Source organism: Bufo gargarizans, chromosome 3 (genome assembly GCF_014858855.1).
Source record: "Bufo gargarizans isolate SCDJY-AF-19 chromosome 3, ASM1485885v1, whole genome shotgun sequence".
In the NCBI taxonomy this organism is placed as follows: Eukaryota; Metazoa; Chordata; class Amphibia; order Anura; family Bufonidae; genus Bufo; species Bufo gargarizans.
Genome location: NC_058082.1, coordinates 116,995,765 through 117,022,845, shown reverse-complemented (window position 1 = coordinate 117,022,845; position 27,081 = coordinate 116,995,765). Strand labels below are relative to the sequence as shown.

The 27,081-nt window shown below is 46.0% G+C and overlaps 1 protein-coding gene across 3 annotated transcripts in view; it reads right to left on the bottom strand.

Annotated features, from left to right (window-relative positions):
* Positions 1 to 376: 376 nt before the first annotated feature.
* The window catches only part of NEMP1 (nuclear envelope integral membrane protein 1), a 41,787-nt gene continuing 15,082 nt past the window's right edge, over positions 377 to 27,081 (bottom strand). For 2 of the 3 annotated variants that reach the window (XM_044287423.1, XM_044287426.1), the window contains exons 3-10: positions 25,137 to 25,353; positions 24,371 to 24,443; positions 22,811 to 22,904; positions 21,931 to 22,045; positions 19,814 to 20,039; positions 9,997 to 10,170; positions 5,892 to 5,954; positions 377 to 942 (exon numbers count right to left, since the gene is read on the bottom strand). In XM_044287423.1, the coding sequence (XP_044143358.1) occupies positions 732 to 942; positions 5,892 to 5,954; positions 9,997 to 10,170; positions 19,814 to 20,039; positions 21,931 to 22,045; positions 22,811 to 22,904; positions 24,371 to 24,443; positions 25,137 to 25,353 (1,173 nt within the window). In that variant the 3' untranslated portion in view covers positions 377 to 731. The remainder of the gene's footprint in view (positions 943 to 5,891; positions 5,955 to 9,996; positions 10,171 to 19,813; positions 20,040 to 21,930; positions 22,046 to 22,810; positions 22,905 to 24,370; positions 24,444 to 25,136; positions 25,354 to 27,081) is intronic. The other variant, XM_044287425.1, reaches the window with a different exon arrangement.

Sequence of the window (27,081 nt, the reverse complement as noted above, 5' to 3'; positions counted from 1 at the left end):
TTTATATATAAGAGGGAGGCAATAAGGGCAGCGCAGTATATATACACACACACATCTACTGCCCTGTCTAATATTGGTACATTGTCAGCAGTGAGTGCTGATAGTGGGCATACTCGGACACTCACTCATTGCTGACTGTGTACCAATGTTAGACAGGGCAGTACACAGTATATATATATATATATTTATTTTGTTTTATTTTTATTTATTTATATATATGGGCATTGCATTGATAAGGTACATAGCCCTTAAGTTAGGGTGTCTCAAATATGGTTTTAATAACATGGGGAAAAAAGAATCTTAAAAGAAAGGAAAAAGCATGTGTAGAGACAAGATTTAGCATGTTTGGGGGGGGGGGGGGGGGGGGGGGGAAATCACACAAAAAAGGAAACCTACAGCAGTAAACAAAACAGACCAACATATGGAGTGGAGCTGCTGTGTTCAAGACACAACAATATACAGTTAAAATAAGATGGGACATGCCTTCTCCCTCTTCACTTTAGTCTCTTCCGTTGGTTGGATATTGCATAGCTGTGTAAAAAGTGCTGAATTTTCTGGGGAATAATCAGGACTGATGTACTTTTTTTGGTAAACGTCTTATGAGGCTGTGGAGAGAAAAGCTCCGGATCCCTGTCAAGTAGCTGGCTCAAATACCTGTGCGGCCAGGAAGAGCACAGACCAAGTGTGAAATAAATCTTATGGCTTACGAGCTAGGGATTTTCCTAGAAGTCTCAATGGTGTGGTGACCTAACCATGTTATTAGGCAGTGGTCGATGAAAACTGGAGTAGGACTCGTCACAGTCACCTTCAATGTCTGCATCCTCATCTTCATCGTCAAAGAGCTCTTCCTCAAAGTACGATCCTCCAATGCCATACTCATGTTCGTGGAGAGAAACCTCATTTGAGTCCAAGTGAGATGAACCTTCCACAAAATCAGCGAACCTGAGGGTTTCACAAAAACAATACATTTTGTTAGAATTTTCAAAGCTACAAGATAAAGTGTGCTATACTGTAAGAAATGAAGGTAAAAGCTTTTCACAAAGTTTGGTACCATTAAGGAATCTCAGTGTGTCCGTAAAACTTCGACAACATCCAGCCCCTGCACCAGTCTCTCCAGACCATTCCTGTTAACTGAGACTAAGGCAGAAAGCTTAAAGGGATTCTCCGGGAATTCAGAAAATAAAAATGACTGAAAATACTTAAATATTACTTTATTATAAATATATTCCCAACTACCTTTCATTAGTTATAATGCCTTTTTTTGTCTAGGGAGCAATCAAACAATAAAATGGTCGCCGTCCTATTAGTTCACACAAAACCTGTCCTAATCCCAGAGCAGGACCAGTTACTTTATAAACACTAAGCTAAAGAACTTCTTCATCCGCCTCTCTGCTCTACTTGTCAGGGATTGTGATCCTGAACACAGCTGAATCTCTGTAGGAATGGGGTTCATAAAGAGACATGAAATACAGAGAGGAGATTGGGATGTGGCTAATGAGCGGCAGCTCTTGTATGCAGTCTCCATTACTGTCTGTCCTCTCTGTACTTCATGTCTCCTCAAGAACTCCACTCCTACAGAGATTCAGCTGTTTTCAGTATCACAATCCCTAACAAGCAGAGTAGACAGGAAGAGGAGGCAGCTCTTTAGCTCAGTGTTGGAAAGAACTTGCTCTGCTGTGTGATTAGGGCAGGTTTTGTGTGTACTAATAGGACAGCTGCCACTTTATTTCTCCTAGATAAAACAAGCTATTTTAACTAATGGAAGGTATTTGGGAATATGTATTTATAATAAATATTTAAGTATTTTCAGCAATTTTATTTTCTTAATTCACGGAGAACCCCTAATGTATTGTTTTTATCCATATTGCTTCCTTTGCTGGCTGGATTTATTTTTCCATCACATTATACACTGCTCGTTTCCATGGTTATGACCACCCTGCAATCCATCAGTGAGGGTCGTGCTTGCACACCATAGCAAAAAGTGCCGGCCTCGCTGGTGTCCAGCTGGTGCTTTTTCCTATAGTGTGCAAGCACGGTCATCGCTGATGGATTGCAGGGTGGCTGTAACCATGAAAATGAGCAGTGTATAAAGTGATGGAAAAATGAATCAAGCCATCAAAGGAGGCAATATGGACAATCACAATACATTAGTAAGTGCCTTGTATTAACTTTCTCTACTTAATAAATTATATTTGCTGAGGTGAGACGAACCCTTTAAGAGAAGCATACCTGTTTTGACTACTATAGGACGGGAGGCAGAACTGTGAATACTAAAGGGAGGTGCAGTTGTGTTCTGATTGGATGGGGGACTGAGGCCGCTAAGCTGGGACTGCTGTGTGAGGACAGGAGGGCAAAACATGCTGTCACTACATGGATGGAAGTGTGTGTGGGGGGAGTAGTCTAAGGGGGGACACATTTCTTAGGGTACATTGACATGATAGGATAATGGTGCAGCTGGGAGGTACACCACGGCACAGTGCATGGCAATTGTGTGCCATGGCAAAGCCACATACAAATACAGCAAAAACAAAGAAGATAGTGATCGACACTGCTGAGAGCGGATATGTCCAACATATACAAATACATAACGGGAATTCACTAAAGATCAGTGTTTCATGATCTGGTCTTAATCTAAAGTAGTTTTTGAATGGGGAAAATGCCCCTGCGTCTTATGGGGCGAATACTAAGGAGTGCTTCCATTATGGAAGCCGACAACAGGATGAAGAGGACTGCGATCCGGAGCAGGAGAGGTGTTTTTTTTATTTTATAAAACATGAGGCAATATGGGTTTGCTGGGGGCTGATCTGGGGCCTGGTCTGAGGCAATGGATATGAGGCATTGGGGGCTATTATGAGAGGCAATGGGGGCTGCTGGCAATTAGAGGCAATGGGGGATGCTGGGGACTGATGAGAGGCATATGGGGGCTGATGAGAGGTATGGGGCTCTTATCTGAGATCTGATTGGGGTCTGAGCTGAGGTCTGATTGGGGGTCTGATTGCTGGTCTGACCTGAGGTCTAATGAAAAATATATATTTTTCTCATTGTCCTCCTATAAAACCTAGGTGCGTATTATGGGCCAGTGCGTCTCATAGGATGAACAATACGGTAGTTGAAGTCCTCACCTGGCTCAGTAGGTACCTAGATCTCAGATTCACTCATGCCTTTATACCAGGATGTATAGCTACATACATGAATTATTATTGAGGAAAATGCTTCAAGCAGAAACGTGACCACTGATAGAGATTTTAGGCCGATCTGCCAGACTATAGAATATAATGGGAAAATCTGCCTATCTTCTTAATACTGACAAACTGATTCACCAATCCAAAGGAAAGCAGGATCTGCATCATAAAATGTCATCTCTACTCACCAACAGTATACAGTTTTATAAACCCTTACTGGTTCCTAGCAAACTTATGGGTTAAAACCCAGTGAATAAATGCATGCAGATTCTCTGGTATGGTGAAGACTACTCTGATGGGGCTGAAGTCGTCGTAGGCCAGTGATGACAAACCTATGGCATGGGTGCACTCCGAGCCCTCTCTGTGGGCACCTACACCCTGGAAAAAGTAAATTGTGTACCAATATGCCTTAGACTTTTTCTGCCATTCACCAGTACAGGGCATGCTATAAACGGCACAGCCAGTGCATTGAAAGTAGGCAGGCTATTATAGCTAAATGATGAAGTACATGGAAGATACCCTGAATACTACAGTCCAATATACACTACGTGCAGAATTATTAGGCAAATGAGTATTTTGACCACATCATCCTCTTTATGCATGTTGTCTTACTCCAAGCTGTATAGGCTCGAAAGCCTACTACCAATTAAGCATATTAGGTGATGTGCATCTCTGTAATGAGAAGGGGTGTGGTCTAATGACATCAACACCCTATATCAGGTGTGCATAATTATTAGGCAACTTCCTTTCCTTTGGCAAAATGGGTCAAAAGAAGGACTTGACAGGCTCAGAAAAGTCAAAAATAGTGAGATATCTTGCAGAGGGATGCAGCACTCTTAAAATTGCAAAGCTTCTGAAGCGTGATCATCGAACAATCAAGCGTTTCATTCAAAATAGTCAACAGGGTCGCAAGAAGCGTGTGGAAAAACCAAGGCGCAAAATAACTGCCCATGAACTGAGAAAAGTCAAGCGTGCAGCTGCCAAGATGCCAGTTGCCACCAGTTTGGCCATATTTCAGAGCTGCATCATCACTGGAGTGCCCAAAAGCACAAGGTGTGCAATACTCAGAGACATGGCCAAGGTAAGAAAGGCTGAAAGACGACCACCACTGAACAAGACACACAAGCTGAAACGTCAAGACTGGGCCAAGAAATATCTCAAGACTGATTTTTCTAAGGTTTTATGGACTGATGAAATGAGAGTGAGTCTTGATGGGCCAGATGGATGGGCCAGATGGCTGGATTGGTAAAGGGCAGAGAGCTCCAGTCCGACTCAGACGCCAGCAAGGTGGAGGTGGAGTACTGGTTTGGGCTGGTATCATCAAAGATGAGCTTGTGGGGCCTTTTTGGGTTGAGGATGGAGTCAAGCTCAACTCCCAGTCCTACTGCCAGTTTCTGGAAGACACCTTCTTCAAGCAGTGGTACAGGAAGAAGTCTGCAAGGTAAGAAAAACATGATTTTCATGCAGGACAATGCTCCATCACACGCGTCCAAGTACTCCACAGCGTGGCTGGCAAGAAAGGGTATAAAAGAAGAAAATCTAATGACATGGCCTCCTTGTTCACCTGATCTGAACCCCATTGAGAACCTGTGGTCCATCATCAAATGTGAGATTTACAAGGAGGGAAAACAGTACACCTCTCTGAACAGTGTCTGGGAGGCTGTGGTTGCTGCTGCACGCAATGTTGATGGTGAACAGATCAAAACACTGACAGAATCCATGGATGGCAGGCTTTTGAGTGTCCTTGAAAAGAAAGGTGGCTATATTGGTCACTGATTTGTTTTTGTTTTGTTTTTGAATGTCAGAAATGTATATTTGTGAATGTTGAGATGTTATATTGGTTTCACTGGTAAAAATAAATAATTGAAATGGGTATATATTTGTTTTTTGTTAAGTTGCCTAATAATTATGCACAGTAATAGTCACCTGCACACACAGATATCCCCCTAAAATAGCTACAACTAAAAACAAACTAAAAACTACTTCCAAAAATATTCAGCTTTGAAATTAATGAGTTTTTTGGGTTCATTGAGAACATGGTTGTTGTTCAATAATAAAATTAATCCTCAAAAATACAACTTGCCTAATAATTCTGCACTCCCTGTAGTGTAAGTTAATGCGTTGGCACTTTGCAATAAATACTCTGTCTCAAAGGTTTGCCATTACTGTTTTAGGCTTCTCTTGATGCAGGTACAAGCAATTGGGTTAATTCCCAACACACACAATTTTAGGCGTCTTTTTAGGGTGACATATCACATCTAACTTCTCTATACAACCCCTCTTCTATCTCATCCTTCAAAGTCTGACCCATCATCCAGCACACCCCATGCACTACAGATATCAGCTGGTGACGGGCTCACCCAGCTTTATATCTACTCCCCTATTGTGTCAAGGTGGCTGGACCATGGTATGAAACATGCACTTGTTACCTTCTGTATCTCATCTCTCTCCTCATACGTTGTAAGCTCTTGTGGGCAGGGCCCTCGTTCCTCTTAATTGTTCACTTGTTTGAGGCTGTGTAATGTATAATTTTGTTTGTACATGGACCCCCTGATCTTAAAGCGCTGGGGAATATGTTGGAGCGGTATACGATTAGGATCATGTAGCATAATAAAGCTACATGTATACATTGGTAGGATGTGCATGATAGTACCGACACATACAATCTAACTAAAGGACGACAAATGCCTGAATTCAAAAAGTAAGTACCATGCTCTCCCTTCCTCTTCTCTCTTTCCAGTGAGGGACATCATGGTCCTTGAATATTCTGACCTAGCGAGCAATAAGATGTTTACAAAGTAAATCTCACTGCTTAGTAAAGACGGTTATTAGTTCTCTTCATACATTTAATATTAAAAATAAAATAAAGATAACACTTGTGGCTATGCTTCATGTAGACTCATGTTCTGGGGACTATGTTTCATACTACTGAACAAAGGATGAGCAAAAGGCTACAAGTCTTCATCGATTCAAATAATGTCCCATCTTCTCCCTGCCCAGAGTATACACATACTTAATAAAAACCGAGAAAGACAAAAACAACTCCGTTTAGGGCTACCCGTACAAGACACAGTTCAGCCGCGGAATCCGCAGAAGATTACCAGTCACTGCCAGGCTGCACCTGTACTTGCTCGTACAAGTAGAGCCCAGCAAGTATAGGTGTGACCCGCCAGTTAAAATGGTTTTCCGAGAACTTTATACTGATGACCTATCCTCTATATAGGTCATCAGTATCTGGTTGGTGGGGGTCTGACCCTAACCCGCGACCCCTGATAATCAGTTGTTTGCCGCCTTCTCACAGCTTACTAAGAACAGCGCTGTGCAATGAATAGTGGTTGTGCTTGGTATCACACTCAGCCCCATTCACTTGCCTAGAAAAAGCTGCTCACAGAAGTATTGGTGTCTGATCAGCGGGGATCTTGGGTGCGGGACCCCCACCAATCAGATACTGATGACCTATCCAGAGGACAGGTAATCAGTATGAAGATCTTGGAAAACCTCTAACAGTAATCCTTATGCAGATCCTGGGACCAGACCGCACCATGTACAGGCACCATAAAGTGTTAGGACACTTTACTACAAGTACATGCAGAACCTTCCATTTCATGAAAACCAATGCCGGATTTGAGCCAGATTTTGATATCAAATTAAGCCCTGAATCTCAGATTATCTGATATAAATCGAAAAGCTAAGTGCAGCGCTCACTTGAATTTGGGCAGCAGCATGAAAAGTTTAGCTTCCTGGATCTGTGCATGAGTAGAAGGGAAGAGAAACTGTATGCAACATCAGAAATTTAGACCGCAGTCTGTTACTTTCATCTCTCCTGTATAAAGCCTCCCGGTGATCCCAGGGGGATACAGGAACTCCTCTTCAGATTATCACTTGCCTACCATTCAGGGAGGATATGTGCCCTTTGGATTGGGGCATGGGGAAGGGTGAATTATTTTTCTACTTAAAGGCTATGTACACCATTGGGAGCAATTTTATTTTTATGATTGTATTTTACTCATTTTGGGCTAAAAAAATATATATTTTTTTCAATTGGTCTTTATTAACAATATTCAGAAGTTCAGTCACAAAAGGGTTAACTATTTGTCTAGCTGTGAATCCATCTAATGACCCTTATCTCTAAATTACTAAGTCAAACACTTATTTAAGCTCCATTCTTATCTGTAAGATAAGAATTGAGCTATAATGAATGTTTATAAGGTCAGAGATCAGTGATAAGGAGCCATCCGCTGAGCTGCCTGATGGAATAGAGTGAAAATACAGATACTAGAGCACCTCAGTCCTGTACAGAGAAAGGGTCTCCAAATTTTTTATAAAAATAAAAAATAAAAAATAAAGATTTTAGTTCAAAATGACTACAATGCAGTAATAAACAATTGCCCCCAAAGGTGTACCATAGTCTTTAAAAATTGAGAATATGACGAGGTTACACATATAATCAACCCCTAAACTTATGACCTAAATGTTTACCAGCATCTGAATCATGGAGATTTATTGGTCTACTTAAAGTGACTTTGTAACTATATGTGAAACTAGAAAGAAATAACCCGAATGAACGCTCCAGATCTGGTACTTTTAGTTTTGCAGGGGTTGTGCATCTCAGTCTCTGCACAGGTGTCCAATTGAAAAGCACCAATTGGCATTTTCACCATGTGCCAGGTACCTACACTTATTGCCAGAAAAAAATAAAAATAACACACCCAGATACAAATGTCCGATTGTTGCAGAACTCTGCAGGCAGTTATGTCTCAGACAGATATGTAACGGATTACAGGTGTGGTCCGATTAGACACTTGGTCTTGCCACAAGAAGGTGTAAAAGTGCTTCCCCCATTGCCCTACAAAAAGGCTCTCAGAGGCTAATTTTGGGTAGTGTACCTTTCAGTGAGAGATCAGCGACTGCTAAACATGCCTCTACAATGCACTCAAAAGACATTATGCCTAGTTGACAGACTGAGAGGAGGCGATTCTGGGAAGAAAGATTCTGTCAAACTGCCTGCCATCTAGGCCATTTTGACCTAGCTGTTAGGAGGCATGAGGAACAGTGGTTACGGGATGGCATGAACAAACAGCGAACAGGCTCTGGACAGCCCAGACAGAACCACCAGTAGAGAGCATTGTTTGATCAGCCAACAGGCACTAGCAGCTCCCAAAGTTTCAGTGCCCATCCAGACACGGGTGGCACCTTCATTACACACCCCTGTCTCTGGCTGAATCATTTCTTGCACTTTGCAAAAGGAAATATGGTGTAACAGCGCCCATTACGTGTCCTTTCAGCCAGCCAACATCACCTTTGTTTGCAGTGGTGTCCTGAACAATAAACCTGGACTGCTGCGGACTGGAACCGTATTGTCTTTAGCGATTAATCCAGATTCTGCTTGGGATCCAACGATAGTTGGGTTCGAGCATGGAGGCCTTATGGTGAGCCCTTCAACCCTGCCTTCACTGTGGAACGACACAATGGCCAGCTGCTAGTGCAATGATCTGGGGAGCCATCGCATACGACAGTTGGTCACCCCACACGACACTGACAGCAAGGGTTTCCCAGGATTGTCTCGGCTAGATTGTAACGCTTCCATGGTCTGCCTGGTCGCCAGATTTATCACCAATCAGGCATTTATGGGAGCAGCTGAGACACCAGCTACAGCAATCTACCATTCTGCAGGATGTACAAGCCCAGCTGTAACATCGGTGGGCAAATGTGCCACAGGATACCATACAGAACATGTATGCCATCATGTCCAACCATATCTCATCTTGTATCCAGGCTAGAGGTGGCCCAACAGGGCACTAGAGAGTCTTTTCAGTTGTACAGTTTTCTCCAATAAACCTATCCTTCCACTCTAATATTGTAATCACTTACATACATCATTACATTCATACATAGAAAGTTACACAAAGTCTAAAAACTCCTTGGTGCGTTATTTTTTATTTTATTTTTGTCCGAGTGTGTACTTTAAGAAAATATATGGGTTTGGGTGCTATAATTCAATTTTTGCAAGTCAAAAGTGTGAAGATTATTTTGCTAGCTGTTTAATTCCCTGCTACAAGTCCTTACAAAAGGGTATTTGAAGGTAAACATTAGATGAAGTACTAGTCTTCACCACTAGATGTCAATATTCTACAGCCATCTACTTATAGACTGTGTATATTGTACAGGTACTAATCACCACAACCATAGTCCAGCACCTAAAACCACATCGCAATAACGCACCCTTTTCTGCGTTACATAATGAATGCGCATACCTAACTCAAAATGTATGGGAACCAGAAATATTTTCTTTTTGCATCCAATAAGATTTTGAACTTTCTAAGTATTTCCACTTCAAACTGGCAAAGTCATAGGTTTTATAGCAGTGGTGTAAGTTGAAGCTCAGGGGCTGCAATGCAAGATCTGTACAAGGTCCCCACCCACCGTGTTCCATTTATGACGTTGGTGTATTCTTCTAGGAAAGGGGGACTTTTTGGGGCCAGTGCCCAGGTACAACTACTACCTCTGCACCCCCTCTAATTACATCCATTTCAGAGGACTGATTTGACCACCTTATTCAATATAGCTTTACATGATACAATTAATATGGGCGATGTTGCCTTGTGCATTATATCAACTAAAAGAGGTCTTGACTTAATTAAAATGGTCTATGCCTGCAGATTTAGACAGAACATACTTTCCTGACCTCGCCCTTTGTAGCTATTCTTACATTTACAACTGATTTCATAATGAATATTGTGTCCCCCTGTTGCTATTATGGTACTGTAGGGGCCATTGCCTCACTTTCTAAGTTCTCAACATCCAGACCGTTTACCTTTTTGGGGACTGGATACGTGAAATCACCTTCCAAGCTTGAAAATCTGGGCTACTGCAGTATTCCCGCATGTCTTCCAAAGCTTTTTTTGTTTCCTCTTCCCCCTGTTTCCTGAATTCTTCCTCCGTCAATAGACGAGGCGGCTCGGGTTTCATTCTGGATTTAACAATGATCCTACATATTTCCAATGAGAAAATTTGCAGAAAATAAATTTTTTCAAAATGCTTCTGGACTTCAACATCCACATTCAACTTAAAATAAATAAATAAAATCTCCATAGTGCTCTTAACCACCTCAGCCCCGCTAGCTGAAACACCCTTAATGACCAGGCCACTTTTTACACTTCGGCACTACACTACTTTCACCGTTTATCGCTCGGTCATGCAACTTACCACCCAAATTAATTTTACCTCCTTTTCTTCTCACTAATAGAGCTTTCATTTGGTGGTATTTCATTGCTGTTGACATTTTTACTTTTTTTGTTATTAATCGAAATTTTACGATTTTTTTGCAAAAAAATGACATTTTTCACTTTCAGTTGTAAAATTTTGCAAAAAAAACGACATCCAGATATAAATTTTTCGCTAAATTTATTGTTCTACATGTCTTTGATAAAAATAAATGTTTGGGCAAAAAAAAAAAAAATGGTTTGGGTAAAAGTTATAGCGTTTACAAACTATGGTACAAAAAACGAGATTTTTGTATAACTTACCAGTAAAATCTCTTTCTCGCTCTTTCCTTGGGGGACACAGAAGACCTTGGGTATAGCTCATCTCCCTAGGAGGCGTGACACTAAGTGAAAACTGTTAAGCCCCTCCTCCATCAGCTATACCCCCAGCCTGGAGAGAGAGACTGCCAGTTGCGTGTCCAAGTAGTGAGAAAAGGCAAAGTCCAACAAGTGGAAACAACAAGCCAACTACCCAACGGGTAAACAAAACTCGGAAACCGTGTAGAAAAAAACCAATGAATGGGTGGGTGCTGTGTCCCCCAAGGAAAGAGCGAGAAAGAGATTTTACTGGTAAGTTATACAAAAATCTCGTTTTCTCGCCCAATTTCCTTGGGGGACACAGAAGACCTTGGGACGTTCAAAAGCAGTCCAAGAGGGGAGGGACCACAGCACCAAGGCGAAGCACCCGAAGGCAGCAAGGAAACGCCACCTGCAAAAACCAGGCGGCCCAAGGCAGCAGCCGCCGCCGAAGCCAGAGTACGCACTCAGGAGAACCTGGTAAGAGAGTGCAAGGAAGACCGTGGCCACCCTGCACAATGACATGGCTGAAGTCCAATGCCTCTGGCCCCGGAGGCACCAACCGCTCTGGTGAAATGAACGGTGACACCAAAAAAACAGAACCCTGCCCTTGAGCAGTAACCACAGCAATAGCCATTTGGTTAAAGCGGAGGAAAGCACCCAGGAGCCGTTAACCTTGGCGCGGACCTCCTGGAAACAAGAGACCGAGCGTCGACAAGAGTCAGATGTCCAAGCAAAAAAACTGCAGACACTTCAAGTAACAGAGTCCCAGTCGCAGGTCCAGGCCAGACTGGAGAAGACCGAATCACGGGAAGAGAAAGGCAGAATTGGGTGAATGCCCAGCTTCCTAAAGAACCCCAGGGAAGACCCTAAGCCAGACAACAGAACCTGGACGAAGCACGGCCGGGAGCGAACACTAGTGTGCTCGCTGGACTCGTCAGGGCAGACGGGAGGAAATCCAATGCGAGTAAGCGCAAATCAGTGACACGGGCAAAAAGGTTGGGAAAACTGGTCCCGTCGGCCCCCGAGCAACGCCGTCCCGAATCCACGCGGAGTGGGGGAGCAGATGGACAAACGGAAGGAACCGAAAGGGACCCGGCCAGTTTCCAACAGACTCCAGGACAAGTCAGGCTAAAGCCCTTGTCGTTGCAGCCACCACAGGAAGGTGTTCTACAGTCCCGGTGTGGGGGCTTGAAGGGCAATCTTGACAGAAGAAAGTAGGCCCGCCAGGTTACCGAGAAGGTAAAGTCCAAGCAGGACCATCACCCAGAATGGTAAAAGTAATCTGCACCCAGCGGGAGGACAGAATGCGGCAAACCCGGTAATAGGCACAGAGCTAGTACAGCCAGTGTGAACAATGGAGACAGTACGAGGTCATAAGGAACACCGGGACCATCCATATGAACAACCATAGTCTCCCCAGGGGGGAGGGCAGTGAAGGAACAGCCCCTGAAGCCTGGCCGGGGCAGAAGCCACATCGGAGTAAAACTGACCCAGGAGAAGCCAAAACAGAGCCGTCGAGAGAAAAAATAGCCGAGAAGACGGATGACACCCCCCAACCGCAAGGAGGAGTGGGCAACAGGGAAGCCACAGGACCGCTCAAAGGCAGAACTCCGCTACTCCGAGATGTCCGGCTCACCAATTCGCAGAAGGCGAATACCCTAACGAATCGAAAGTGGAGGTCCCTGAGACCTGGGTAATCGAGCAACCAAGAGAAGTTGGGCGACCTGCTCGAAAAGAGCGGCTAGAACCTGGTAGCAAAACAAACTGAAGCACGGAGGGTGCCAACAGGAAGGACTCAAACCAAAACGCATCCAAGAGGAGGAATGGCAACAGGCGAGGGAACCGTAATCCCGCCAGAGCCAACGTAGACTGCGAGGGACGCTGGAGACAGCACTCTCGACCATGTGACCGCTTGCGCTGGGAAGCAATGCCACAGGGTAACTAATGGGTACGCATCTAGGAACCACAAACACTCCCCAGGCGGAAGGGCCAACGAATATGGTGGATACCGTCACAACGGAAACACCAATATACCCTCCGAACAGAGAATGGATACCACCCAGCTCGCTGCAGTAGAGAGCAATAGAGCCCGTCCAGGCCAGGTGAACAGAAAGATCTCTTCAGAGAAGAGTTCCAGGCCGGCGGCAACCACCGTATCCCAAGAGAAAAACGTCAAGTCGCAGGAAGAATGGAGGCATACGTACAAGCAGCCCCATAAGCAGTGAGAAAGCCAACCCACCTACGGAAGGAGAAGGCATACACGGCCCAACAACGCACAGAGTGCAGAAGAGCGTCCGCCCACTGCGAAATAGTCATACAGCAAGGAGGGCCAGCCACAGAGTCCCACAGAATCCACGGAAGGGCAAAGTGCAACCGGAAGGGGGGACATACACAAGACTAGTATGGCATGCGACGGAACGCAAGCAGTCCGCCCAGAAGAGAGGGCAATGCACTTGGCAAACATTGCGGGCAGCAAGCGTGCAAAGCCCGCCCCACAAGGGGGTGATGCCCAAGACCAGCACCTACTTCAGAGAAGTAAGACATACCATATTCCGCCCAGAAGAGGGCCATGCACATGGCCACACCGCATCCAGCAGGACGTCCACCCAGTGAAAAGGGGACATGCACAGGGTAACCCTAGCATTAAGTGAGTGTGCAATAATCCACCAAACACCGAATTTTGTGAGAGTACAACTACTCCGCCAATGAATGGGGACAAGTACATTAGTCCAGCACAGCATATACAAGGACAGTTGTGAGCCCTGTGAGCGTACAAAAAGTCCACCCTGGAATGAGGGGTGGTAACGCACAAGGCCAGCACCGTATCCAATGGGAGTGCAAGCATTCCACCCATCTTAGAGGTCAGCAACGTATCTGGTGAGAGTGCAGTATGCTGCCCAGAAGGGGGAGCCATGCCCATGGCCAGTATTGCAACCAGGGAGAATGCGAGCACCCCGCCATGGATGGGGGTCAGGCACCTGGCCAGCAGCACACTGGCGAGAGAACAAACACAGTCAGTGAGAGTGTGTGTATGTTGCCTGAGGAAAGGAGACATGCCCACGGCCGGCAGCGAATCCAGAAAAAGTGCCGTACACCGCCCACGGAAGGGGGAACATGTATATGGCCGGCAGTGGATTTAGTGAGTTGCAAGCATCCCACCATGGAAGGGGGTCATGCACGCGGCCAGCAACTTACCAGCGAGAAAACGACCCCAGTCAGTGAGGGTGTATGCATGGCGCTTGAGGGAAGAAGGCATGCCCAAGGCCGGCAGCGAATCCAATGAGAATGCAGCATACCGCCTATGGAAGGGGGTTATGCACATGGCCGGCTGCCCAGCACCATAACCAATGAAGTGCAGTATTCCGCCTAAAGGAAGGGGGTCATGCACAAGACCGGCAGCGAATCCAGTGAGTGCAGCATTCCGCCTATGGAAGGGGGTCATGCACAAGACCGGCAGTGAATCCAGTGAGTGCAGCATTCCGCCCATGGAAGGGGGTCATGCACAAGACCGGCAGCGAATCCAGTGAGTGCAGCATTCCGCCTATGGAAGGGGGTCATGCACAAGACCGGCAGCGAATCCAGTGAGTGCAGCATTCCGCCTATGGAAGGGGGTCATGCACAAAACCGGCAGCGAATCCAGAGAGTGCAGCATTCCGCCTATGGAAGGGGGTCATGCACATGGCCGGTATCAAATCCAGTGAGTGCAGCGTAACGCCTATGGAAAGGAATCACGCACATGGCCGGCAGTGAATCCAGTGAAAGTGCAGCGTTCCCCTATGGGAGGGGGTCGTGCACCAGACTAACACCGTATCTGGTGAGAGTGCAGATTCCACCTATGGAAGGAGGACATGCACAAGACCGGCAACGAATCCAATGAGTGCAGCATTCCGCCTATGGAAGGGGGTTGTGCACATGGCCTGCAGCGAATCCAATGAGTGCAGCGTTCTCGTGCACATGGCCAACACCGTATTCGGTGAGAGTGCAGTATTCCACCTAAGCGGGGGGTCATGCACCAGGCAAGCCTGCAGCCCGAGGAGTGCAGTATCCCGCCTAGGAAGGGGTTGTCTGCACATGGCAGTTACCATAGCTGGAGGGTGACGAACTCTGCCTACAGAAAAAAAGAGAGCGCATGCACTTGGCCAGCGCTGTATCCCGGAGAGGGCAAGAACCACTGGGAAACATGCACCAGCCGGGGAGTGCGACACCATGCCGCTCGTGGAAGGAGCACGCATACAGGCGGCGCTACCGAGATAAGGCTGCAGCGTCCTGCGCAGCGCACAAGAAATCCATTGGTTAACCATGTTATGCATTTCTAAATAAAAAATAGCCTCACTGAGGCAGAAAGAAGTGCCACCATACAGGTGCCCAGCATAGAAGTAGAGGGGGGGGGGGGGGGCGCCAGCCATATAGGCCCATCGGGAGCCGCCGGTACCCGAAGGGTTAAGCCAACCAACCTGGAAGGGAGGAGGAGGCGGCGCCGCGATCCCCTGGGGGCGGGAAACACAGTCAGTGAGAGTGAACCTCCAGGCGGGAAGAATTCGCGCCCGGAGAAGTTCCCGCCCCCTCCAACAGAGGCCGGAAGTTTGCGGCCTAGCAGGCCGTGAAGCCGGGGCCTAAATTTTCTGCGGCACCCGGCTGACCGGGGCCGCACAGGACACTGGAGCTGACTGCCTAGACAAACCGGCCGCGGAAGCCCACCCCGCGGACCGGAAGTCAGGGGCCCGGGTGGAGCGCCGGAATGCGGCCCAGTAGGCCCGAAGCCTGGGCCAAAATTTGCGGCGCCCGGCCGACCGGAAGTCGCCGACGGCCGGCCGGCATCGATGGAGCATCGTGCTCAAGCCAAATGCCGGCCGCGGGAGTCCACCCCGCAGGCCAGAACAGTCGGGGGCCGGGAAGGAGCGCCGGAGTGCGGCCAGCTCGGAGGTGCGGCCCAGCAGACCGGGAAGAAGCGCCGGAGGTGCGGCCGAGCAGGCCGGGAAGTAAAAACCCCAGCAGCACTGCCGTTAGGAAAAAGGCCCCCGCTCCAGAGCAGCGCATTGGTGAGGGATGGGGGGACCCTGAGACCGGGTGCCCGTGGGGATGCGAGCACAGCGTTCCCAGGAGGGACGCTGATAAGTGAAGGGAGGCGATGTGCAGCCTATTCGCAGCATTCTGCTGCTAAAAAGTCACATGAGGGCCAGAAGGGAGGAGAGGGAGCAGGAGTAGAATGTCACCCCGCAGCACCCCAGGGGCCAGCCTAGGTCCAGCAGTGACCGAAGGGTCCAGAGGCCCAGTATGGGGGGTCAGGCACGCAGGAGACCAGGGTGGGGGGTGGGGGACGTAGGGCTGGAGAAGCCACTCTCTCACCATAGTCGTCTTCACCCTCAGTCCATTCCAGCAGGGTCGCCCCTTCAGCTACTGGCACCGTAGTGGCAGGACGCTGGGAGAGGGACTTGGCGTGCGGGCGACCCTTGCGCTGGCGGGATGTAGGGGAGCTGGGCTGCCCTGATCCACCTTGTCTTCTGTGGGGGAGGCAGCAGTGCGGGTGACCGGCACTGGCGCAGCTCAACCCCGGGAGAAACAGAGAGGTCTAGTGCGTCTCTGTTGTCCCTGATGATCTGGAACAAAAAGAAAAGAAAAAAGTAAAAATCAAAATTTAAACAAAGGAGAAACAGCCCTGCAGTAGCAGGGAGTGTCTTGCCTCCTTGGACACTAAGCAAAAACTGGCAGTCTCTCTCTCCAGGCTGGGGGTATAGCTGATGGAGGAGGGGCTTAACAGTTTTCACTTAGTGTCACGCCTCCTAGGGAGATGAGCTATACCCAAGGTCTTCTGTGTCCCCCAAGGAAATTGGGCGAGAAATGTGAATTTCCGCTTTTTGAAGCAGCTCTGACTTTCTGAGCACCTGTCATGTTTTCTGAGGTTCTACAATGCCCAGACAGTAGAAACACCCCACAAATGACCCCATTTCGGAAAGTAGACACCCTAAGGTATTCGCTGATGGGCATAGTGAGTTCATAGAACTTTTTATTTTTTGTCACGGAAGTTAGCGGAAAATGATGATTTATTTTTATTTTCTTTTTTTTCTTACAAAGTCTCATATTCCACTAACTTGTGACAAAAAATAAAAACTACCATGAACTCACTATGCCCATCACAAAATACCTTGGGGTGTCTTCTTTCCAAAATGGGGTCACTTGTGGGGTAGTTATACTGCCCTGGCATTTTAGGGGCCCATATGCGTGAGAAGAAGTTTGACCTTTGACATACTGTTACGTCATGGGAACCACTGAGTTCCCGCAATTTGACGCAATAGTACATCATAGTGATTGCGCGGGCACTGGAGCGGTGCGTGCGATCACTGCAGGGGCCCGGCAGTCAGTGGTAGCCGGGCCCCTGCTGTATCCGCTGGCATCACTGTAAAAGCCAATGCCGGCGGATTAACCCCTTCTATGCCGCGGTCCGCGCTGACCACGACATAGAAGGTTTGTGTCAGGTGAACGATCGCATCAAGTCCCCGCGCTGCTGTGGCGGGGACCCGATGCGATACAAGGCAGCCCAATGCCGTGCACGGCATCGGGAACTGCCTTCTACGGGAGCCGAGGAGATCCAGCCTCAGGCTGGGTCTCCTACGCAACCTGTTAGTGTATGACTCAGTGTCATACACTAACAGGCAATGCATTACAATACAGATGTATTGTAATGCATTGCAGAGGGGATCAGACCCACAAAAGTGAATGTCAAAGTAAAAAAAAGTGTTTTTAATAAAATGAATTAAGTAATAAAATCAGAAAATGTATAATAAAAAACAGAAAAAAGAAAAAAAAAAACACACATTAGGTATCGCCACGTCCGTAATGACCGGCTCTATAAATATATCACATGATCCACCCTGTCCGATAAACACCATAAAAAAAATAAAAACAGTGTAAAATAAAAATAAAAAAAAGGAATGTTACATCACAAAAATTGCAACAGCAAGTGATCAAAAAGGCATATGCCACTCAAAATAGTACCAATCAGACCGTCACTTCATCCCGCAAAAAATGAGACCCTACCTGAGAGAATCGGTCAAAAAATAAAAAAAAAGCTATGGCTCTCAGACTATGAGACACTAAAATATCATTATTTCGGTTTCAAAAATGCTATTATTGTGTAAACCCTAAATAAGAAAAAAGTAGACATATTGGGTATTGCCACGTGCGTAACGATCTGCTCTATAAAAAAAGTCACATGACCTAATCTCTCAGGTAAACGCTGTAAAAATAAAAACTGTGCCAAAACATCCATTTTTTTGTTACCTTGCCTCACAAAAAACTTAATATAGAGCAATAAAAAGATCATATGCACCCCAAAATAGTAACAATAAAACTGGCACCTTATCCCGTAGTTTCCAAAATGTGGTCACTTTTTTGAGTTTTTTTCAAAATTTTTGGTAAATTTGGCATTTCTTTATGAATAAAAAAATTTTTTTTTTCAACTTATTTTTACCACTGTCATGAAGTACAATATGTGACGTGAAAATCTCAGAATGGCCTGTATAAGTAAAAGCGTTTTAAAGTTACCACCACATAAAGCGACATGTCAGATTTGCAAAAAATTGCCTGGGCAGGAAGGTGAAAACAGGCCCGGGGTTGAAGGGGTAAAAAACTGCTTGTGATCTCCAGAAAAAAACTCAGGTAGGGGAACCTTGGGCTCAGAAGATGCCCATCCCCCTAACTCGGGACATAAAGGCTGAGTTGAGGCTGCTGGTTAAGTGGGCAAAAGCCTGAGTATGGTGCCCCACAGTCATAGCTAGATCCTGAAACACAGTTAACAGACTATCCATCTGATCACCCAGCTGCTTAGCAGGATCTATAGATGAGGCCGATTATTCTGTAATGCCAATGTAACAAAAAAGCCAAACTGAGGGACAAACGCGGTGTACCAGACACACTTTGCACAAGCAGTCACACTATGAACTAGGGCTGCAGCTATCGACTATTTTTGTAATTGAGTATTCTATTGACTACTCCAACAACAAAAAAACAAAGTAAAAGATAGTTTTTCTTTAAAAACTTCATCAGACCAGATCTCTCTCCCCCCCCAGTGCCATCAGCTGCCCCCCCCCCCAGTGCCACCATCTCCACAGCGCCAGTACTTATCTTTCCTGTAGGGGAAATAGTGCGTCATAGTGCGCTCTTACATGCACTATAACCTGACGATGTGTCAGAATACATTACATGCATCGAGGATTTTTTATTTTTTTTGGTCAAATTACTCAATTCAATCGTCAGGAAGGGGGACTTTGGCAGAGCCTTTCCTAGGTGTTAAATAGCAGGGCAGCTGGTGGCTGGGCACACTGCCCACAGTTGGGCAAAAAAAAAAAAGTAAATACCGTGACACTATGCAATGTTGACTAGGCAAACACGAGAATGGTCAGTAAACGTAAACCAGGGCACAAGAACCAGAAGACAACCAAAACCAAAGCCAGAGTCAGTAACCAACTTACCAGATAGCTTCAGATCCAGAGCCTGGGAAGTAACTGAATAGTCAGCAGTGAGTGGGGAAAAGGACCAGGTTTAAATATCCCTCCACAGGTCACCTGACACTGCTGAGGTCACACCCAATCTCCACCCTCAGCCCAGGGAAGCACAGGTGAGTGCTCAGTGTGCGCAGAGGAAAGAACCTCCCACCACATGTCTAAGTCAGGAGACATGACAACAGAGGTTCCCTGTCAAAAGTTGACGCTAGGGGTTCCGATGTCCTGGGACCCCTGACCAGCACCAGGAGTGACGGAGTCCCGTCGCCAGCAGCACCAAGATCCGGAATGGATTCCACAGAGTGACGCGAGTGTAAAGCGCAAATCTTTACTAGCTCCGCTCTCCCGGAGGAGACACCCTGCCCCTCGTGGCCAATGAGAGGTGAGGGATGTCCCGCCGGAGAGCCAGAGAACCCCCCGGGAGAAAGAGACACGTCATTGCATGGTGACATGCTTTCGGCGAGACTGTGTCTCACTGGCTGCCTGACATATCAATAGTCAAAAACAGATCATCACGCCTTGATTTTTTTTAATCAATGAACTACATAGAAAATAATTCTTGCATAGTTACCTGTATAAGCTGTGCACCCATCGCACTGGGTACTCAATCTGCTTGGTACAAAATGCAACTACTATCATAACCAGCGCCACGTTACGCACTTGTATGCCAATGTACATCAGCAGCAATCCAATAAGCTGAAGAGTCCAGTTCAGCAGGTTTATACTCCGCTCATTCTCCAAAGGGCCATATTTATAGCAAACTGCAAAGCTTACAAAGCCCACGATGCCCAAATAGCCTGAGAAACAGAATGGTTGTGGTAAATGGAAGGAGTTTAACTTCTTTAAAGAGGTTTGCAGGAAATTTTATCCTATCCTGTCCTTACAATAGGTCTTCAATATTTGATAGGCAGGGGTCTGACTCACAGCATCTCAAAGGGAGCCATGCTGCAGTAACTAGCTACTACACAGAGACGCAATTCCACTGCTGGACCTCATGCAGAACAGCTGACTGGCAAGGGTGCTGCCAAGGATAGGTCACGAATATAAAATCCTAGAGAACCTTTTTAAAGGGGTTTTTGCAGGGATTTTGATACTGATGACCTATGCTCAGGATAGGTCATCAGAAGTGTTGCACAAACTTGTGTTTCAAGTTCGGAGTACAATGTTCGGGTTATCTAAGAATTCTGTTATGGATTCCGCTACCACGGACCATACCTTATGGTCAGTGGTAGCAGAATCTAGGGATCGACCGGTTATCGGAAGTACCGATATTATCGGCCAATATTCAGGATTTTGTACATTATCAGTATCGGCATATAACCTTGCCGATATACCGATAATGCGTATAAAGCGAATACTAGTGAGGCATCAGGTGTCGGGAGCGAGGAAGCAGCGCAGCAAGCGCTTCCGATACTCACCCTCCGTGGTCTTCTTTGATGGGGCCTGCGCTGCACTGTCCTGACCCTGTACAGGGTCAGGACGTAGTGCACACACTATGGCCTGACGCTGCACGGTGACAGTGCAGCGTGGGCTGGAGAACACAGGGGAGCAAGACCCCGGACACAGAGATGAAGAGGAGTCGCAGTGCAGGAGAGGTGGAGTTTTTTTTTATTTTATTCATCTGAGGTCTGATAAGGGTTAATAAAAGGTCTGATCTGAGGTCTGATAGGGGTTAATAAAGGGTTGATCCGAGGTCTGATAGGGGTTAATAAAGTCAGTGAGGAGGGCGAGATGGTGTGGAAATTGGCATTTGGCACTAGTATATTATAAATTGACTACCAACTAAGGGCTTTATTAATTTATAATTTACATTTATAATATAAAATTGCCAAATGAAAATTTCCACCACCTCAGTGACTACCAACTAATATAATATATATTATGAGATATAAAATATTGGTATAAATTATCGGCTATTGGCCTGAATGTTCACAGATTATCGGTATCGGCTCAAAAAAAAAAAAAATTTGTCGATCCCTAGCGGAATCCATAACGGAATTCTTAGATAACCCGAACCTTGCACACCAAACTTGATACACAAGTTCGCTCATCACTAGTCATCAGTATCTGATTGGTGGGGGGTCTGACACCTGGGACCTCCGCCGATCAGCTGTTTGAGAAGGCAGCCCACAGCCTTCTTGCAGCTTACCAAGCACAGCGCCGTACATCGCGCTCATCCCCATTCACTTCAGATCCCCACCAATCAGATACTGATGACCTATCTAGAGGATAAATCCTCAGTATCAAAATCCCGGAAAATCCCTTTAAAGTAACAGAGGGATAATTTTTTCCTGCTACTAATGGCATTAAAAAGCAAAACATAAAGAGAGCATCTAATGTGAGAAATGTCAGTGACTGCACCAAGAAATGGGATTGTAATGAACAGGAAAATCCACTTTAGAAACTTTCCTGATTGTAATTACAGTCCACAATCCAGGCATTTAAATGGGTTGCCCAGATTTATTTTCAAAAGCTCCCAAATGTGTTAAAATAATACAAGCTTGTATTTCTGTCCCCATCATTGCCAGCAGTCCTCACCTCCAGTCTGTGCTAACATGGCTGCAGTCGTGATGTAGCCATGTAAGACAGGCGACAGCGAGAACCACTGGCATACAGCAAAAGCAGTAAGAGCGTGTTAGCAATGTAACATGATGATACAGGTGCAGGAGTAATAAAATACTCACATACCTAGTAGATACTGCCAATACTCTTTGGAGATTTCCTGGAAGTTTTTAAACACCAGCTGGATGATATACAGTGAGAAGGACCAACCTCCGACCAGTAACACATAGAAAGGGCTTTTCTACACGAAAGAAAGCAGGTAAAATATTCCTTATAACACGTCTGGCTTAAAACAACACACTGAACAGAGAAAATATGAAAGATGATATGGAAGTGCACTGATCTGATAACCATATTTCAGCTGAACATTTTTAGCAAGCCTCTAAAAAGTAATAAGTCTAGACTACACCTGAAAAGGGTCACATCAACCTCCCGCCAATCTTCCCCGGAAGAATGACTATTGGGGCGGAAGAGTCTGAGGTGAGTCCTGGTGTGACAAAGCGAAGCCTCCATGCCCATGCTCACCATTTATTCACCTCCTGCCAGAGGTCGGAATAACACCTGTATATGCGTCATAGACTCCTGTACAGGCAGATTTACAAGTCGTAAAAAGCCCTGTGTGACTATTTGGTCTGGAGTGCTGTGTTAACGCAGCCAGTCTAGTCTATTTATATGAAAATGAGCTGTTTTGCGTACTAGGGGGCTGGCCGAAGCCATTTTGTAATGACCCTATGCTGCACACAAAGTGGGGGAGCGTGTGGGGGAATTTAAAGAGCACAGAACCATTACAAAAGCAGTGCTCCAAAGATTCGGCCCCACCTCCTGGTGCTCCAACATATTCATTTGCAGACAAAAGAAAGGCATCATTTTAATCAGCATGATCAACCCTGCCAGGCAGTTGTCCTGGTTTAATAGGGATGATCAGACTGACAGATGCTCATTAACACATTTACTTGCAGACAAACAGCAGGTTTTTTTTCTTATCATGAGGTGTTATAAGAAGTACCTTAGGCAGCAGCCTGGAGAGCATGAACACAAGTATCAGTATTGAAGCCACCATTCCCACACTCATTCCTGTGCCATAGTAAAAAAGTTGACTTCTGTGGAAGGACAGGAAAAACAACAGAAGCGTCAAACGTCTAATCAGTAGATGCCACCATACCATGCAATGAAAGTGGCAAACATCTCTTTATACATTTAGTCTCTGTTCTGCGCCAGGGCTACATAGTGCTGCCTAACACAACGCAAAACATACTTGTCTTAGTATTATGTGCATTTCCCAAGTGCAGAAAATTGTATAGGAGCCCAGGAACTCCTCTTTACTTGTTTCCTGTACCTCCCCATGCTCCATCCAGCCCCGGTACAGGATACAACTTTATTGTATCCTGTACCGGGTCGTGGTAATGCGCCTTATGATCGTCTACCAGCTTGATCACTTCACAGTGACAAGCTAAGACACGTTTTCCAATATATACCCAAGTGGCGACTTGGCCTTCGTCCCAAAGGCCTTCTTGACGCATCTGGCAGCACCGACCTGCACCTTTTATACCTCACAGCTCACCTGCAATACGGTTGCACTTAACTTCGGTGCAACCATAACAGGTGAGTATCGTATCCACCAGCTCTTTAAAGGAAGCTGTTGTACCTCGATTTACTTACCCTATGAGCGCCTTTCTCACCCTTGGCCGTTACCTTACTAGATGTTATAGAAGGCAGCGCTCAGGAATGGCTTCTTTCTGAGGAGGATATTGCTCAGTTGGAACACCTTTAGGCCACTTTCACAGTCAGTATTTTTATTAAAACATATGATCTTCTGAACGCTTGTCCCATTCACCACAACAAAATAATATGGCTAATATTCCAGTCTATGCGATTCTGACACTCTGCCTGCTGAGCCGTGCCTTGTTCATGGCTTTACAGACAGTCAACCATGACAGCCCTGGGCACTTTCAGAAGGTCACAGGCCGTCATGGTAACTGATCAAAGCCCTGCGATTTCACTGCTATTTTCTATCAACGTAGCCCTATGAAGGTTTGTTTTTGCAGAAGTTGTACTTTTTAAGAAAACAAAGTATACTTTTTTAGTATACTATTTTATTAAAACCTGTTCTAAAATGTCACAATTTTTGTAATATAATTTTTTTTGTTTTCTTTACAAAATAGGCAACTAGTGCTTATGGACACAGTTGACATGTCAGCAGTGTATGGGTGCAGTTTCCACTGCAGTGAGCGATGTACAAACAGGAACACAGGATCACTGGTCCACTAGTCTTGGTGGTACTTTGATGCAATTTATCTGAGTAAGGGGGTACAGGTGGGCTTATATACCCCCTTATGCTTATTTCGCAGGGCGAAAACAAGCCGACAGGTTCAAGGAAGCAGTCTTAAGGAAAAAAGTAGGAATTAGACCTACCGGTAAATGGTTTTCCAGGAATCCGACATGACAGCACCCTCCAATGTGGTGCTACCATGGAGGACGTCCTGGAAAATATATTTCTTTCATGGCTAATGATATTGTACAACAGAAATAGACATAAGTACAACAATTAATTATTATTAAAACCTACCGACTGAGAGAGTCTCCATAAAAAAACAAGAGGAGACCGATGAAGAAGGCGGCAAAGAGCTTGGGATCAAAGCCTGCCAAATAAAAAGAAGAACATATCACACAATGAAAAGTACACACAGATTAGGCTCTGTTCACATCATACAGTGGCAGTGGTCATCCATAAGGTACTACTGTAAAAAACGCATATGTTAAAGGGGTATTCCAATCTAAGACATTAATGGCATTTCATCAACGCCACATAGGTGCTAGTCCCAGAGGTAAGAAGTGAAGGAAAGTGCACCGTGCATGTGCTGCGAGATCTCTATTCATCACTATGGGAGTTCAATGGCAGGTGATGCTAGGGAGGCTCGTCCCCGTCTGCCATTGGCTGCTCCCCCCTGACACCTGTTTTTAAGCAGCAGCGGTGGTGCAGGGACCAGGAGAGGCGCAGGGAGCGGGGTAAGTATATTCCCTCTAAGAGGCCCAGCACATGGGGGGGGGTCTGTTGAATGATGTTGGATAACCCCTTTAAAGAGCCTCTATCAGCATGATCAACCCTTTTAATCTAGCAGTTATGCTGCAGTGCCACTGGAGAAGAAATGGCAACTGGTTGGTTGCTAGCCCAGGGAGAAAGCAAACAGCTATACCCTTGATAGAACAACTGCAAAACTTTTTGTGTCAAACTTCAGGCGGACATTGATATACAGAAACTATCTGCAATTATCCATATCAAACCGGTCACATGAAAACAACCAACTGCTGCTTTATGGTTACACGTAACTCACCTTTAGAAAGGACAACACTATAACGTGTATCTGCCTCATTTACATGCACTTTAATGCAAGTTTTGTTGCTCTGGAGGTCCACATTTATGTAGGTATCATTTAATTTCTCCCTAAAGAAGGAGAAGAGATCAAACACACTAAAGGCCTCCAATTCCTTCAGCTTCTCCTCACTGTCCACCTGCGTCACTCTGATCATTTTGGTGCTTTTTACCCGAATCTATAGGAAAGAAGAAAAAAAAATTTACATTTTTTTCTCGCGCCAAATGTACTGTAGCATAATATTAAAGGATATTCTCATTTCAGACATTTATGACATATGGCTACTGAAACGGCGTACTACACCCGGCCAGCTCTCGCAGCTTTGACTGACGGGGCCAGACAGTGGCAAAGTAGCAAGGGAGGCGCCGGCCGCAGAAATATATGAAGCTTGGGTGCAACAAAAGCAATGGTGATGCCCTCATTGCACTGGAGGCCTAATTTGCTTACTCAGAAAAAGTGGGGAACGGAGCCTTAAAATAAAGAGAGCATTTTAAATCAGGAGAACCACAGGTGAGAGGCGCTCTGGGTAACCCTTTTTCACTCTGGCCAACACATATGGTACAGAGGGGGCTTTTGACTTTGATCGTTATATTTCAAACTAGGGATCAGCGAATCGACTTCGGATGAAACATCCGAAGTCGATTCGCATAAAACGTCATTCTAATACTGTACGGAGCAGGAGCTCTGTACAGTATTAGAATGTTTTGGCTCTGATGAGCCGAAATTATTGCTTCGCGAAGTCTCGCGAGACTTTGCGCAATAACTTCATAAATTAATTTGTACTGTAAAACACCATTTCCCAAACTGGGGCTCGGTTCCAAATTCCAAAGTACCACTTGGAAGCAATAACTTCGACTCATCTGAGCCAATACATTCCAATACTGCACAGAGCTCCTGGTCGGTACAGTATTGGAACAAAGTTTTATGCAAATCGACTTTGTATGTTTCCTATTTGAAACCCTAATGTATTGGAACATCTGCAGGTTTCAATGCATTACAGCGTTTTCCCTCAGGCTTTAGCCTGTCACTATAAAACTGTCAGTCCTGGCGGGAACCCCCCTAGTATGCACTCCTTGGATGCTGATACATTCAGTTTCAGTGTGAATTAGAGCAGCCGTCAGAAGTGTGTACAGGGGAAGGTGGTTTACATTTTGAGAGAGAACTGAGCATAAGGCCCCATGCACACGGCCATTGTTCACGGCCGTGTGCGGGCCGTGGAACCGCGGCCTGGATCCCTCCTGAGAGCAGGAGCGCACGGCGTCACTGGTTGCTATGACGCCGTGCGCTCCCTGCTGCCGGCACAGTACAGTAATACACTAGTATAGATCATACCAGTGTATTACTGTATTACGGCGGCAGCAGGGAGCGCACGGCGTCATAGCAACCCATGACGCCGTGCGCTCCTGCTCTCAGGAGGGATCCAGGCCGCGGTTCCACGGCCGTGAACAACGGCCGTGTGCATGGGGCCTAAGGGCGATCATCTGAAAAATCTTGAAACACATTGTGAAAAACAAAGAATGACAGAAGTCTCACTAAAGCTGTCTACATTACAGGTAGGAAAGGTGGTATAAATGCACTTTTAAATGTTTGATAACTCAAATGTCGTGTGCACACATTTGTGTAAACGGATAGCTTGAGGTCAGTCATGCGATTTTTTTTTATGGCTCTTTGTGTCTAAGGTTGGCCACCCCTGATCTAGGTGCTAGTGGGGCGTTGCTGCAGCACCTAGAAGCTCTGGCCTCTCACAGTTTGGCACGCCCTTGTAAAGGTGATTGACATCCTCGGTCTCCTCTGTGCCCAGCAAATCCCGCGCCGTCCATTTTAGTATTCAGCGCAGTGAGTAAAGGACGGCAGCAGACAAGCGTCCTTCACTCACTGCGCCTGATACTAAAATGGATGGCGCAGG